The sequence below is a fragment of the Bufo gargarizans genome, chromosome 1 (assembly GCF_014858855.1).
Source record: "Bufo gargarizans isolate SCDJY-AF-19 chromosome 1, ASM1485885v1, whole genome shotgun sequence".
Classification (NCBI taxonomy): Eukaryota; Metazoa; Chordata; class Amphibia; order Anura; family Bufonidae; genus Bufo; species Bufo gargarizans.
Window position 1 is genome coordinate 490,940,305 of NC_058080.1, and position 17,219 is coordinate 490,957,523.

The following is a 17,219-nucleotide window of genomic DNA, read 5'->3' on the forward strand; positions in this document are numbered from 1 at the left end:
TGTCCATTGACACGTCCGTAATAATTGCGGAATGGGTGTGGACCCATTCATTCTCTATAGGGCAGGAATCGATGCGGCCAGCACACACATTTCTGGAGCGCGGCCCCAAACTTCCGGTCCGTGGCTCCGGAAAAAAATAGAACATGTCCTATTCTTGTCCGCAATTGCTCACAATTTGCGGATCCGCAATACACTGCAGACGTGTGCATTGACCCTAAGGCCTCTTTCACACGAGCGTGGCGTGTGAGGCCCCATTAAGATGCGGGTGCATTGCGGTAAAATGCACGATTTTTCCACGCAAGTGCAAAGCGTTTTAATGTGTTTTGCACGTGTGTGAGAAAAAGCACCATGTTTTGTACCCAGACCCAAACCCAAACCCGGACTTCATCACTGAAGTTCAGGTTTGGGTTAGGTGTTGTGTAGATTTTATTATTTTCCCTTATAACATAGTTATAAGGGAAAATAATAGCATTCTTAATACAGAATAAAAAGTAAATTAGGGATGGAGGGGTTAAAAAATAAAAAAAGTTAACTTACCTGCTCCATAGCTGCCGGTCTCTGTTCTATCTTCAGGACCTGGCAAATGACCTGTGGTGACGTCACTGTGCTAATCACATGGTCCAATCACATGGTTCATCACCATGGTGAGCGACCATGTGATTGGACCATGTGATGTGAAGTCACCACAGGTCCTTAGCCGGCAGCTCAACATTACAGAAGAAGACAGAGATTCGCAAGTACGCGATCAAGTGGACTCGGTGAGTTAATTTTTTTGTATTTTTAACCCCTCCATCACTATTTTACTTTGCATTCTGTATTCAGAATGCTATTATTTTCCCTTATAACCATGTTATAAGGGAAAATAATACAGATCGGGTCCCCAGCCCGATCGTCAGTTAGCAACCATGCGTGAAAATCGCACCGCATCTGTGGCCCCATTCACTTCTATGGTGCCTGCGTTGCGTGAAAATCACAGCTCATGTGCACAGCCCCATAGAAATTAATGGGTCCAGATTCAGTGCGGGTGAAATGCGTTCACATCACGCATTGCACCCGTGCGGAATACTCTCCCGTGTGAAAGGGGCCTTAAAAAAGGACCTTTCACCTGTAAAAACAATGTGAACTAAGTGTGCTGACATAGAGAGCGGCGCCTGGGGATCTCACTGCACTTACTATTATCCCCGGGCGCCGCTCCGTTCTCCCGCTATACCCTCCGGTACCAGGCTGTGAGCTGTGTGCTGCGATTGGCCAGCGCTGCAGCCTAGGAGAAGGAGACGCCCACAGGACAAGGGCAGACTCCGCCTACCATAACTTAGTGACCGAAGATACCGGAGGGCATAGCAGGAGAACGGAGCGGCGCCCAGTGATAATAGTAAGTGCAGTGAGATCCCCGGGCGCCGCTCTACATGTCAGCATACTTAGTTCACATTGTTTTTACAGGTGAAAGGTCCTCTTTAAGCTTCCAGCAATGCAGAGAGATCCTGCAGGATGTTTCCTTGCTGGATCTTAAGTGCTAGTGTGAAACTATCCCAAGCTAGGTGGAGTGAAATATGTCAAAATATATAAAAGAAGCGATCATTCACATGAAAGTTCAAATCTTTTATAGTTCTTGTTTAGTTATATATTAATGCAGAGGAACATGTTCTATCAAGTGACAGATAATGAGGAGTATAACACTAAAACGACATCAATCAATAGTGATTTCTGTTAGATACAGTATCAGATTTTATCCATGATTCATGTGTCTTTGACAAAGCAGATGTTTCTTTTGATGTACAGTAGATGGGATTAGGCAAAACTGTGAAGATGTAATGTAATGACCAGAAAAGAATCTGGTGAACTACTGACTCTTGTTTTCTATTCATGAAAGCATTCCTGAGCAATGCACGTGCTACACAGGAAATTTTAAAATGAGTACATGAGCGATAGTTACTGTCAGTGGTTGGAACAAGAATGGTAAATTTTTGTAGTAAGGTAGAGTATTATCTTCAAATGCAGTGCCATAGTGTGATGAATCACATCTGATGGTTTGATATTGCCTGTGGGTACACCTGACAATCCAACGTCATGAAGAACATAGCAGAGCTTGCTATGGCATGCGGAAGATATAAAGATTATATGATACGTGCACCCGTAGCTAATAACAAGGGCAGTGGATAACACAGCTTAAGGCCTCTTGCACACGACCGTGGTTTGATTCCGCATCCGAGCCGCAGTTTTTGCGGCTCGGGTGCGGACCCATTCACTTCAATGGGGCCGCAAAAGATGCGGACAGCACTCTGTGTGCTGTCCCCATCCGTTGCTCCGTTCCGTAGCCCTGCAAAAATTATAGATCATGTCCTATTCTTGTTTGTTTTTGCGGACAAGAATAGGCATTTCTATAATGGGACGTCTGTTCCATTCCGCAAATTGTGGAAGGCACACGGGCGGCATCCGTGTTTTGCGGTTCGTGTGCAGGAGGCCCAAGTGTGCACAAGAGCTGCCCTCTAAGCACAATAGCGTAAAGTGTTCTAAGTTATAAATTGCTCTACCACCTAAAATATCTGCTCTCAGCAAAAAAAGGATCTTCAGAAAACCCATTCTTAAGTAACATGAGACAGTCATCTATGGCAATTAATGTGTAAATTGGCGATTACATGGGCTGCGAATCATTATTTGCTGGTAGCAGATTTTCTTGCAGAAACAGGAATCTGCTGCTGGTGATCAATGAACCAGAATAGGGACGAGCGATCGCTCCAGTACATTCCAGTACAGAGAGGATGATTACTGCATGTAAATGCAGATCTACCCCTGCTTAACGATCAGGCATTTATCAGGAACGAACAGCTTGTTTCCGGATAATTGAGCTTTGTCAGTCAGCCTATGAAAAAACGTTTTTAAAGGGAACCCGTCACACTCTATTCACACCCTAAACTAATTATAGTCAATATCTGTTTTATACATTTCTATCAGTGTAAAATAGGTTGTGATTGATGACTCAGTACCTTTAAATCAACCCAGCAAACTTTTCTGCGTCACATGTAAATGAGAAAAGATGAGCTTGATGCACATAATGTGGCAGAGATGAGTCTGATGTCTTCTCCCTCATTCCAATAGTCACCTAATACTACTTTTGTGATTGACAGCTATCCTATTGCCTCAAACTTAACCAAATCGCATGCCTGCACACTGATGCTTTCATCATGCGCAAGCACAGTTTGTTATTCCTTACACCACTCCAACCTCGTCCTTGTGATGCGCATGTGCCGCCCGTTTTGTTGCCAGGATGAAAAGAGAAAGTGCAGGTGGGCGATTTCTGGACACATGGAAGGCAGTGGGTGGTAACATAAGGCATAAGGTGGGATTGAGTGATTTATCTATCATCTGGCTATTTACGTTGGACAACAACTTTCCATGCTCTAAATGTAAAAATAAATGCTGTGAATATGACACACCCTTTGCATTACATAAACCCCTCAAAGCTGTTAGGAATGTGCTGGTCTACAAGCTTGTTGACTGTTTCCTAAAACAACCAGTAGAATTGTAAATGCAGCCCTAGACTATAATACAGGATGTAACTCGGGACAAGATAAGTGATAAAAGACATTGTTACGCAACGTTTTGAGTGAGTGAATTATAACTACAATGCCTTGAGAACGTATTGATATCCCTTGAACTCCACATTTTTTACGTTACACCCATGAAATGTATTTTATTGGGATTTTATGTGATAGACTAACAGAAAGTAGAAAGTATGTGTGAAGTGAAAAGAAAATGGTACATGGCTTTCAACATTTTTAATAAATAAAATTCTGTGTGGCCTGCATTTGTATTTAGCCCCCTGTAGTCTGATACCCCTAAATATAATCCAGTGTGACCAATTGTCTTCAGAAGTCACCTAATTAGTAAATAGAGTCCACCTGTGTGCAATGTATTCTCCGTAGAACTACAGTTGTTCTGTGAAGGCCTCAGAGGTTTGTTAGTGGACATTAGGGATCAAACAGCATCATGAAAACCAGGTCAAGGATAAAGTTGTGGAGAAGTGTAGAGCAGGGTTAGGTTACAAAAAAATACCCCAAGCTCTGAAAATCTCATGGAGCAAAGTTCAAGGGGCATGAATACTTTTTTTGAAGGCACTGTAAGTACAACAAATACCATCTGATTAAAGAAATGATGAAACGACTTACCTGTGATGATGGTGGAAACATAAAGCCAACTACTTACTGCCAATAAGTGTATTAATGTACCAAAACAGATCTAAACCAACTTGTTTCATGCATACATTCACCCATGACAAGAGCCTACCTGTTAGCTAACAGCTGTGATCTGGTGCCTGAAGGAGATGTCAGATAGATAGCCAGGTCTCCTCTGCGTGGGTGTGTAATTGTGATACGTACGACCACATGTTCCAGGTAAATGACATGGTGATTGACGTTGTCAGCACATCCTGTGGCTTTGTACACGGAACGTACCACATTGTCTGGTCTAATCGTCCTATATAAGATAAAGTATTACAGAAGAACATGAAGATATCACTCCTATATTTGTCACAAGCATCACATTGCGTGTTTGGCGTATGCAGCTACGCTTAGTGTGCAGCATCTTCATTGTAGCAGTAAAGCTTTTCCTGTTTTAGAAAGTAATAGTATATCGCCAGCATATGCCATCACATTATGAGAGGTGGGATGCAAACTCTGAGAACCTATTGATAGAGAGAATGAAGGGGACGAAATGCTGCTTTATGACTGCATTCTCTTCTATGTCTTCAAAGCAAAGCAGCACTCCTGGTCACCTGACTGGGTAGCAGACTGCCGCTGGCCTCATCCACTTGGGTGGGGTGGCACTGCGGTTCCCTGAACAGCCAGTGGCTAGGGCACTGATCTGCAGGGGAAAAACAGAGATGGGTAAAAGGCACTGCAGCCACTTCATTCTCAGTCCAGTCCCAGAGTTCAGACCACACTGATCATGAGGTGATTGCACATCCATCACTTTAAAGTGGAGGCAAAGGCACTGATTGTCCAATATATGCATAATATGGATTCCACATTACTGTTGTCTAATGCATGTCTTGGGGAATAAATGGTGTTTGGTGTAAAATGCTGGACTAAGAGTAGTGGTAACTAGTTAATAAAAGTGTGGTCACCATTTCTGGGATATACAGATTACTTTTACCATTTCATTCAGAGAGAGAGAGAGCCCAAAAGGTAGATAAGTTATCAAAATACATGCCACCTATTAACATATACATATACAACAGGTGGGTATAGAGCGAAGGTAAGGCATAAATACTGTTAGTAAGGTCATTGTAGCTCAGCTGCCATTGTCATTACTGTCAGAATGTGTATTAACAGAACAGTGGAGAGAACCAGTCTATTTACTGCCATCATAGACGTCTAATTCACGATCTTGTTAAGAGGATGATAATGGTTTCTTCAAAAGCATTACAGTGTATTCGTAAAGTCTTCAGACCCTTTCACATTTTGTTACAGTATATTGCGACCTTGTGTCAAAATAAAAAAATCAAGTTTTCATCCCATAAATCTGCACTCAATAATGGAAAACTTAAAACCAAATTTTAGAAGTTTTTGTTAATATATTTAAAAGGAAAAACTAACATTTCACATGGACATTAGTATTCAGACCCTTTGCTATGACATTGAAATTTCGCTCTGGGGACAACCCATTTCTCTTCATCATATTTGAGATGTTTCTGCACCTTGATTGGAGTTCACCTGTGGTAAATTCAGTTGACTGGACATGATTTGGAAAGATACAGTCTGTCTATATAAGGTCTCACAACTGACAATACGCATCAGAGCAAAAACCAAGCTATGAGAAGGAAAGAGGCCAGAGACAGGACTGTCTGGAAGCACTGATCTGGAGGGGAAAAAAAATCTGTGCTGCACTGAAGTTTCCCAAGAGCACAGTGGCCTCCATAATTCCTAAAAGGAAGATGTTTAAAACAACCAGGACTCTTCCTACAGCTGGCTTCCCCACTAAACTAAGTAATCATGGGAGAAGGGCCTTGGTAAGAGAGGTGACCAATAACTTTTTGGCCTCAATTCTAAGCATCATGTTTTGAGGAAACCAGAAAGTACCTACAGTAAACCATGGTGGTGGCAACATCATGCTGTGTTTTTTTTTTTTCAGCGGCTGGGGAAGGGAGACTTGTCAGGGTTTAAGGAAAGCTGAATGGAGCAAAGTACGGATATATTCTTAATGAAGACCTGATCCAGGGTGCTCTGGACCTCAGACCGGGCCAAAGCTTCACCTTTCAACAAGACAGTGACCCTAACCCTGCTTTCACACCTGAGCGTTTCTCAAACGCGCGTTTTACGCGCGTTTTTGTCACGCGTTTTTATGCGCGTTTTTTGTAATAGTAAACTCGCGTTTGACGCACGTTTGTGTCATTGACTGCAGTGTCCTATGGCCACAAACGCGCGTCAAAACGCCCCAAAGAAGCTCAAGTACTTGATTATGCGTCGGGCGTTTTACAGCGCGATCGTACGCGCTGTAAAACGCCCAGGTGAGAACCATTCCCATAGGGAAGCATTGGTTTTCATGTGTTGAGCGTTTTACAGCGCGTTTGAACGCGCTGTAAAACGCTCAGGTGTGAACTTAGGGTAAGAACACAGCCAAGACAACACAGGAATGCATTAGGGACAACCCTGTGAATGTCCTTGAGTGGTTCTGCCAGAGCCCTGAACTGAACCCAATCAAACATCTCTGAAGAGATCTGAAAATCCCCAAATTGTGTGCATCATACCCAAGAGGACTGGAGACAGTTATCACTGCCAAAGGTGCTTCAAGTACAGTAAGTACTAAGTAAAGGGTCTGAATACTTATGCCAATGCAAGATTAAGGCTACTTTGACACCTGCGTTCGGTGCGGATCAGTCTTGTATCTGCACAGACGGATCCGCACTGATAATGCAAACGCTTGTAAACTTTAATAACCAATCCATTTGCATTATTCTTTAAAAAAAAGTCTGAGTCAAAACGGATCTGTCCTGACTTACATTGAAAGTCAATGGGGAACGGAACCGTTTTCAATGGCACCATATTGTGGCAGTGAAAACGGATCTGTTCGGCTCCGCATCGTCAGGCGGACACCAAAATGCTGCAAGCTGCGTTTTGGTGTCTGCATCAAAAGCGGAACGGAGACCAAACGCAGCCAAACTGATGCATTCTGAATGGATCCTTATCCATTCAGAATGCATTGGGACTGAACTGATCCGTTTTGGGTCGCTTGTGAGAGCCCTGAAACGGATCTCACAAGCGGATCCAGAAACGTCAGTGTGAAAGTAGCCTTACATTTTTCTTTTTCAATAAATTAGCAAAGTTTTCTGACATTCTGTTTTCACCTTCTCATTATGGGGTATTGAGCGCAGAATGATGAGGAAAAAACTTTTTTAACATAACAAAATGTGAAAAGTGAAAGGGTCTGAAGACTTTCCAAAAGCATTGTATATCCAGCTTCCACACACTAATGCCACACATATGACATCTTGATTGTACAAATATAGGGTAACAAGATCTGCAGCAATTAATTCAATTATACATCTGTAGGTCGGGCAAACAAATGTTGCTCACTAGAAAACTGATTTTATAAAAATAAGGGTATGAATAGATGCCATTAGTAAAGAAATACATAAAATATGTGACATATTACTTGATCTGGCGGTCTGTGTTTTCAACACAAATGTGCTGTGCAGGGACCGTTGTCCATTTCTCTGCCTCTATCACCATGGCTTCAGCATCCATCAAGCCAAATCCATATAGATGGCTCACTGTTGTGTAGGGAAACAAAGATAATCCATGTAGTAGTTTGTAAGGGTCAGCAAAGCAAACATTTTTCTGAGTAAGGTGTTTCCTCCTGAGATACTCAAATGTATTATTATGCTATATTTTTCCCCCCAAAATGTTATTAAGAATCAAACAATTATTTTACATACATATACATATCGCCATCATTATTACTTTTCTTTGTTTTTAACCCCCACCCATAATCCCCTCCCTCCCACCCTCCCCTTAGCGATGCGTCTCTCGAAATAAGGAGTTAAGGCGGGAAGAGTAATATTTTCAAGCACCCCATATCTTAGTCCATTTTTCCTCTATATTTCTTTGTTTATAAAGAACCTTCTCATATCTCTTTATCTTATTGACCAAGTTTAGCCATGTAGTTACATTTGGTGTATTCCGAAAACCAGACCCGTGTAATCAAAAGCCTTGCCAAAAACATTACTTTTTAACAAAATAATCTTTTTAACTTTATGGCAGTTTACCTTAGAGAGATCACCCAATATCCAGCATTCAACCATAAAAGGGATCACTACTTTAAATTTTTTGGTAATAACCGTGTCAATGGCTCCTCAATACTCCTTTAGGTCTGTACAAAACCTGAACATGTGCAAGTAATTAGCCCCAGATGAATCACACCGTGGACAATTAGATGTATTTCTCAAACAACATTTATTAAGCCATAATGGCGTAACATAAACTCTATGTAAAATATTAAATTGAACCAAAACGTGGTTAAAATTGTGAGACACTAATCTTAAATTAGACAATATATTTTCCCAATCATCTGCCTGTATCTTTTGTGTGGATTTGCTCTGGTAGACAGGTTAGTGCACACAGTATAGAGGCAAGCAACCAGGTTGTAAATCAAACTTCAGCGTTTTATTCACACTCAGCAAAACATAAAAGTCTTGGTGGTTGTTCACACACAGCAAAAACAAAACAATGTTCACCTGGAATCCTAGGTGTCGGTTCACACCTGGCTGAATGCTCAGCCACAGAACAGTTCACTGGCAGGCTTCCAGGCGGGCCTCTTGCCTATTTGCAGTCTTTAGCCTAGAGAACTCCACAGCTTTACTGTCAGATAGAGGAAAATCCACACCACCTTATAGTGCTGACTGCTTTTATAAGCCTGCCAAGATCCGGCCTGGAACGTGGGAAGTAGCCACCCACCCAGCACTTTGGCTACTCCCAGTAAGAGCCGTCCCGAATCAGCTTTACAGCTATACTAAACAGCTGAAGTGTCAGACTGCAATCTGCAATAATGACACTTCAGGAAAACAAAAAGGCTCTTACCTAACCAAGGCCAGGAACCTCGGTGGCACGTACTGACCATCAATGATGGCCCCTTGTTCCTTCCTACATACCTCTCCCCCTTGTTCAACTCTGAGGGGATGGACACACATTAAACAGTGTACCCGGGACAGGGCATCCGCGTTATCTAGTAACCGGGCTGCCCTGTGTTCCACTGAAAATGTGAAATTTTGCGAAGACAGAAACCACCGGGTGACCCGGGCATTTCTGTCCTTGGCCTGGCTCATCCATTTGAGAGGGGAGTGGTCGGTCACCAGACAAAACATTCTCCCCAACAAATAATAGCGGAGGCACTCTCTCTCCACTATACTATACCTGGGGAAAGTGGCTGGGAAAAGCTTCCGGCTGAGGAAAACAATGGGATGCTCCTCCCCGTTGACCTCCTGAGACAGTACAATGCTGAGACCCACCTCGGAGGCATCGGTATGTACTATAAACTGCCTTTTGAAGTCGGGCGTCACCAAAACCGGGGACCCATACAGGGCCGACTTCAAAGCGGAGAAAGCCTTTTCCACCTGCTCATTCTAGTGGACCGTCAATGACTTGCGTCCCTTCAAAAGGCCTGTCAATGGTGCGGCCATTGTGGCAAAGTGCAGAACAAACCTCATATAGTATCCCACCATTTCCAATAACGACTTTACTTGCCGAGTAGTGACAGGTCAGGGCCAATTCTGAATTGCCTCAATTTTGTGCACCTGAGGTTTGATAACTCCGCTCCCAGGTACTTGGTCTCTTCTAACCCTATCACACACTTTTTTGGGTTAGCGGTTAAGCCAGGCTCCCTAAGGGAGTCCACTACAGACTGTACTTTAGGTAGGTGACTTTCCCAGTCGGTACTGTGGATAACGATATCATCCAGGTACGCCGAAGCATACCGATGATGTGGACGGAGTACAATGTCCATTAGCCTTTGAAACGTGGTGGGAATGCCATGTAGACCAGACCTTGTACTGATACGGCCCTTCTGGTGTAATGAAAGCTGTTTTCTCCTTGGCAGCCTTTGTCAAGGGTACCTGCCAGTACCCTTCGGTTAGGTCCAAAACAGAAAAATACCGGGCTTGGCCTAACTTCTCAATAAGCTCATCCAATCGAGGCATGGAATATGCGTCAAACTTGGAAACCTCATTAAGTTTCCGGAAGTCGTTACAGAATCGCAACGCCCCGTCCGGCTTGGGTATTAAGACTATCGGACTGGCCCTTTCACTTTTTTACTCCTCGATGACAACCAGCTGTAACATCAGCTGCACTTCTTTTGAGATGGCTTGTCACCGCGACTCAGGCACCCGGTATGATTTCCACCCGATTCTGGCCTGAGGCTCAGTGACAATGTCATGTTGGATGATAGAAGTGCGTCCAGGGAGGTCCGAAAACACATCCGTGTTCCTGCTGACGAACTCCCTGGCCTCCTGAGTCTGTTTAGAGGACAGGTTGTCAGCAATCTTTACTGTGTCAACTGCTTCCCTCGTATCAGGCCTTGGGGCTGGAAACTCTACCCCCAGAAAACCGGCCGGGGGCTGTTGCCCGTACTGGTCTCCCTATCTTTCCACGGTTTCAGTAAGTTTACATGGTACACCTGCTCCAGCTTTCTCCACCCAGGCTGGAGTACCTTGTAAGTAACCTCTCCAACTTTTTAGAGCACTTTGTAGGGACCCTGCCACCTAGCCAGGAACTTAATGTCCACCGTTGGCACCAGAACCTAAACCATATCTCCCGGGTTAAAATATTAAACCCGAGCCTGGCGATTATAGACCCTACTCTGGGCTCACTGGGCTGCCTCCATATGTTCCTTAACCACCAGCAACACTATCTCCATCCGGTCTTGCATCCGAGTGACATACACAATCACACTTTTATGCGGCGTGGGTTGTTGTTTCCACACCTTTTTGGCTATGTCAAACAAACCACGTGAATGTCGGCCATACAGTAGTTCGAAGGGCGAGAACCCAGTAGCGGCCTGGGGTACCTCTCGCACTGTGAACATGATTTAGGGCAGTAGAAGATCTCAATTCCTTCCATCCTTAGACACCACCCTCTTTAACATGTTTTTCAACGTTTGATTAAACCTTTATACCAGGCCTTCCGTTTGCGGGTGATAGACGGTTGTCCGTAACTATCAATAATTGGGAGAGGGAACAGGGGACTACGGAAATGTGGCTGGGGGCTGGTTATCTGGCAGGTTAGGCAAGACTTGCAATACTCTTCCACCTCTCTGAACACACTGCTGTAGAATCCGGTCTTGCGTTTTCTGCTGGCCCAGCTAACTCCAACACGAGCTTGCGATACGTCTTGGGCACCACCAACTGTTCAATATGCTCACCCCGTAGTTGATTTACCCGGTACAGCATCTCCTGTTGAACCACAAAATGGGGGAACATAGACTCGTCCCCCAGTTGTTGCGGCTCACCCTCAACTACTACCACATTTTCCCAGTCCCGAGACAGAGTCAGGTCCTGGTGCTGTGCTGTACCAAAATTTTCTCCAGAGACGTTGAGGTCTGCCAATGCCGGACCCGGCAGCAAAACCTCCACGTCTCCCACCATTACATTCAGTGGGGTTGGCTCCTACCCTTCCCCCGCAGTGGCGGCCATCCCTACTGCTGGCCCTTTGGTCTCAGGTTCCCAGTTTCCCCCCTGAGCAAGGCCATTCTATTTGGGTTGCTCCTGCCCCATGGGTATCAATGGTTCTCGCCTCAGGCCACAGTGACGGGAAACCGGGGAGGTCTCTCCCAATTATTAATTCATAATGTAACTAATGGGGTGGGGGCGGAGTTATATAGTCAATGGGGACGGAGCGTCAGGATGGATCCGAAAGGCTGTTCACCCGCCAGAATAGCCTGCCGGAGTCCCCTGCCGCTAGTGTGAAACTAGCCTTACTATAATATAATAGTATATAATAATTTATAAAGTTGTACAATCTCAATGTTGTGACATAAATCCCCCATTAATCCATTTAAAGGTGTAGAAATATCTATATCTAGCAAAGATTTTTCTTCAAGATTAGAAAGTGTCGAACAAAGCTGAAAGTACCTAAACCATGATAAATTTGTTATATTCTCTATTTGTGCTAAATCCAAAAACGGAAGTATATCTCCTTTCCTCACCACCTGTGCAAGATAAAAAATATTATTCTTTTGCCAATACTGATCCCCTACTAATTCATCTAAGACGTGTAAGTGGTAATTATGCCAAAGGGGTGTACAACATAAGGATCCCTTTATTCCCAGCCATCCTCTGATATTGCGCCAAGACTTACTGAAAAGTTTCCTTGTCTCACCATAATCCTGCCACCCACTAGATACTGTAGTTGCCCAGATTCCAATAAAGTAAACATGTTGTATTATTATGCTATATTTGAAAGAGTACAAACATCAAAGGCAAAAGGTAATATTTATATAAATGTAAACTGACAAATTATCCTTTGGATCAATGTTTAATTGGTCGGGGTATGACCCCCAGAATACCAGTTGATCCGGAGAACAAAGGGGCCATGGCCCCTGCTGGAATGTGGTGCCTCTTCAATGTTTTCTGCAGCTCAGCCCAATTCTCCTTCTTTCTACTGATTGGAGGTGGTCTGAATGGAATTGACCCCCATGATAAAACATCAATGGCCTATCTTTATCAATTTTTTTACTCCTGGAAAACCATTTTAAGTTGTTAACAAACAGATTATGAGAATGTTTCCTAAGTGCTTCTTTTTATTCTCTTCCCTATAAATCCTGGGTAAAGGGACACACTAACGTCACAATACTAGTAAACTGTATAAAAAGGTACAGTATCCAAGCTTAAGTTACATTTCAGGCCCATTAAGCAGAGTTGTGTCTAGGGGCCTAGGGCCCCTTTTGCACTTTGAGATGATTGGACGTATGAACACATGTTCCTGATATCTGGCCAATGTAAATGTGCCAACAAACACAAAAATGGAACCAAAAATCATTGTGTATCAAATCGTGTGAAATGGCCCATTAAATTAGTGCTGATTGACTTGTATACTGTTGATTAGTGTTTGTTTGGGGCTGCAATTGTCCTGTTTAAAAATAACATTTGGGTCTACTCACTGATCTTGGCTTTGTGACCTAAAATCACATATAGGCACAGGTTCTGAAAGACAATGCTCAAAACAATAAGTAACATAACCAGAAAGGATGTCCAGACATCTGTCAGTATTTAATGGTTCAAAGCTCTGGCGTGCACGGTCAGGTATGCAGCTGTGGGTATTTAAGTCTGGGACCACCTCAGTGAACAAGCATGTAAAGTGTTAGCTTCTGCTGTGGTGAGATGGTGAAAAAGGCCCCTGTGTAGGAAACTCTCATCACTATGTAGACATAACAGTTCAGGACAGCTACACCCCAATCCTCTTCAAGAACTACGGAAGTGTGGTGGGAACACCATCATTATCAATAGACTTCTAATATGTAGACATATACACAATTGTTAGTGAGCTACTGAGTACTCAATCTATTAGCAGTAAGGCTACTGAGCAAATACAGATGCAAAGAAGTATCTCTCAGTGAAAGAGAACTGTCTCACTAGTGCCATCTTTTGGAAGTGTCTCCCTATGATTCAAGGTTTGTTAAAATGTCAGACTTTGACTCATAGGGAGCCACTTCCAAAAGATGGCTCTAGTGATTATTTTCCCATGGAGAATTGCCACTAAGTCTTCATACACAGCTGATCTCCTTAATGGGGTTGTCTTATCTGGTTGTTACTAAGGCGAGATAAGACACAGTCCCAACCACACAGTCCCAACAGCACTCATTGCTGTGCATGAGAGATACAGAAACAGTATAGCACAGCAAGCTATACTGTTTCCATGACCCCCGTCGATCTGTGGTGCCGCAGCCTTCTCGCTGTTTACCACAGGCCAGTGACATCATGACTATTACCACTGGCCTGATGGCGGCTCAGCCCCATTGAAGTGAATGGGGCTGAGCTACGTCCAGGCCAGAGATATTAGTTGTGATGTCACTGGCCGGCAGGAAATAGCGAGAAGGCTGCAGTGCTACTGCTAGTGCCGCTGTCTTCTAAAACAGCGATCAGCGAGGGTCCTGGATGTCGGACCCCCGATCATTTGCTGATGATTTATCCAAAGGATAGATTATCAGTAATAAAAAGCTACAGAACTCCTTTAAAGGATAACTGTCATATTTTGTTTTTATTTGCTAGTTTATTAGAGCTAGGCATGTATACCTGAGTTAGTCTGTCAATGATTGCGTGTAATTACCTTATAATAACAGCTTTCATTAATGTCTCCTGTCCCTTTCCACTGCTCCCTTAAAAGACCGTTGTTATGGCTCATCTGTCTCCGGCTAGGAAGACAGAGGGGCAGTCCTTCACACTGCATGCCTGCATTAAGCTTCAGAGTGAGGAGGCATGTCTCTCAGTAATCCAATCTGATTGGATGGCAGGAAGCTGCTGGCTACAGCATGTTTGTATGTGACCTGAGGGAATGCAGTTTTGGCCTCAGAGAACTGGCAGAGGAGCCATCTTGAGAAGATCCTCATAATGTAGGATTCTAAACATCCGTAACCAAGGGGAAAACTCAAGGACAACAGTGGTAAATGAAGAAACTAAAGATTGCTTTATGCATAATGCTGCTGCCGCGGTAACATATGCTAAAATTGATTTTTTTTTAAATGAAAATATGACAGTTATCCTTTAAGGAGAGCCTGTACCACCTAAGCTGCATCCAATGCATCTCACTCAGCCAGCCAGAATCCTACTCCAAACGGAATGGGGTAAGAACCTTGGCTTGGCTTCTTTTCCTTGAAATGTTCCAAGTTGGACTTTGATTCATAGGGAGTTACTTCCACAAGGTCAAGTTAGTGAAATAGTTCTTCTCCCCAGAGAGATACATCTTTGCATATTATTTTTTTCACTGAGAATTGCCACTAAGTCTCCATACACAGCTCACTCCTGAAGAAGAGTAAATACAGACATATACATAAGTATTATGCCTTGTCCAGTAGCTTGTTTCCTCATTGTTAAGCTCATCTTGAAGAGGGGGGTCCTGCTGCTGGGACTAACCATAGACCATCTAGCAAACTAGTCCAAAGTCAAGGCAGGTGACAATGGGCTAATACAGTACATAGGCTAAGATGAGATCAGGCAGCGGAGGGTTAGAATTTGTAAACAGGCAAAGGTCAGTACATGAGCAGACAATCAGAACAGCACACCTTCACTAAGGACTACCAAGCTAGATATCCTAATACTCAGGCACCCTCCTATTTGGGAAGGTGCCTTAAATGCCATGAAGTGTCCAGCAAATGGCTAGAGAAAACTAAAGAGTGTGAGCTGGCCATTACCGGGAAGTGCGCACGTGCCCTAAGAGTAGTACAGGAAGGCCTGATAGGAATGTACAGGCCATGGTCTGCAGCGGGATGAGAATTGTGGGATGGAGGTTGATGGGCTTGCTGCTGCTGGACAGAGAAGGGCATGCAAGCCTAGACTGCTGCCATACAAAATATGGGGCAGTGTAAGTGACACAGCACCATTGCTCACTCAGGGGAGCAGGACAGAGGTGGGCACGGGGCACTAGCACAATGACAAAGTGAAAACTGAATGTTTATAATCTTTGCAAATTTTTTGAAAAGGAAAAACAAAAATATTTCACTGACATAAGAATTCTAGTGTTGAGCGAATCGAGCTTCAGATCATAGATTTGAAGTTGATCCGGTCAAACACTTCAATTTTAATGCTGTCTCCGTACAGCATTAAAATGTATTGCCTCCGTGGAGGCAAAATTCGTTTAGCCGAAGTCGAGCAAGACTTCGATTAATTAATTCGATAATCAATACTGTGTCTTTAAAAACATTTTAAAATATCAATCCGAAGTCGGGTTTGGTACCAAGGTACCAAACTGACTTTGGATTGCAAATTTTAAATAGTTTTAAAGATGCAGAAGTGAATACCGAATTCAATCACCGAAGTCTCGCATGAGTTCGTCTGAAACAAATTTTGCTTCCACAGGTATCCGGGCAGCATTAAAACGAACAAATCAACTTTGGACCTATGATCCAAAGCTCAATTTGCTGAAGCCTAAAGAATTCAGACCCTTTACTTAATACTTAGTTGATGCACCTTTGGTAGAAATTACAGCCTCCAATCTTCTTGGGTATGATGTCATAAGGTTTGCACATCTGGATTTGGGGATTCTCAGAAATTTTTCTCTGCAGATCCTCTAAAGTGTTGTGAAGTTGGGTGGAGCCATTGGTGGACAGCTATTTTCAGTTCTCACCAGAGATCTTCGATTGAGTTCAAGTCAGGGCTCTGGCTAGGCTACTCAAAGACATTCACAGAGTTGTCCTTAAGCCAATCCTTCTTTGTCTTGGCTGTCTGCTTAGGGTCATTGTCTTGTTGGACGGTGAACTTTTGGTCCAGTCTGTGGTCCAGAGCATTCTAGATCAGGTTTTTATTAAGAATATCTCTGTACCTTGCTCCATTCATATTTTCCTCAACTCTGACCAGTCTTCTATCCCAGCCACTAAAAATCTACCCCACAGCATGATGCTGCCACAACCCATTGCTTCACTGTAGGGGTGTTATTGGGAAGGTGAAGAGCAGTGCCTGGTTTTCTCTAGAGATGAAGCTTAGAATTGAGGCCTAAAAGATACATTTTTGTTTCATACCAGAGATTCTTGTTTATCACAGTCTGAGAGTTATTAAAGTGCTTTTTTGCAAATTTCTGATGGGAATTCATGTGCCTTTTACTGCAGAATGGCTTATTTCCGGCTACACTGCCATAAAGCCCAGATTGGTGGAATGCTGTAGTGATACCTGACCTTCTGAAAGTGTCTCCCATCTACACACCGAATTTTTAGAGCTCAGTCAAAGTCACCATTGAGTTCTTGGTCACATCTCATACCAATGCAGTTCTCCCCCGATTCCTTAGTTTGGTGAGGTGGCCAGCTCTAAGAAGGATACTGGGTGTTCCTAACTTCTCCTATTTAAGAATTATGGAGGCCCTTGTGATCTTGTGAACATTCATTGGAGCAGAACGTTACAGAACAAAATAGATCAGGCGCCCGTTGACTCACAATGATTTTAATGCCTGATCAGGTTTGTTCAGTTTTGATTTAATACAACCAGATAAGTCCGAAATGGAGCCATCAAGACGTATTAAATGGAACAT

General features: G+C 43.4%; 1 protein-coding gene across 3 annotated transcripts in view; it reads right to left on the reverse strand.

The window, feature by feature from the left end:
* PCSK5 (proprotein convertase subtilisin/kexin type 5) overlaps positions 1–17,219 on the reverse strand; it is a 437,218-nt gene that overhangs the window by 183,436 nt on the left and 236,563 nt on the right. For all 3 annotated transcript variants that reach the window (XM_044273909.1, XM_044273924.1, XM_044273916.1), the window contains exons 11-12: positions 7,651–7,768; positions 4,285–4,473 (exon numbers count right to left, since the gene is read on the reverse strand). In XM_044273909.1, the coding sequence (XP_044129844.1) occupies positions 4,285–4,473; positions 7,651–7,768 (307 nt within the window). The remainder of the gene's footprint in view (positions 1–4,284; positions 4,474–7,650; positions 7,769–17,219) is intronic.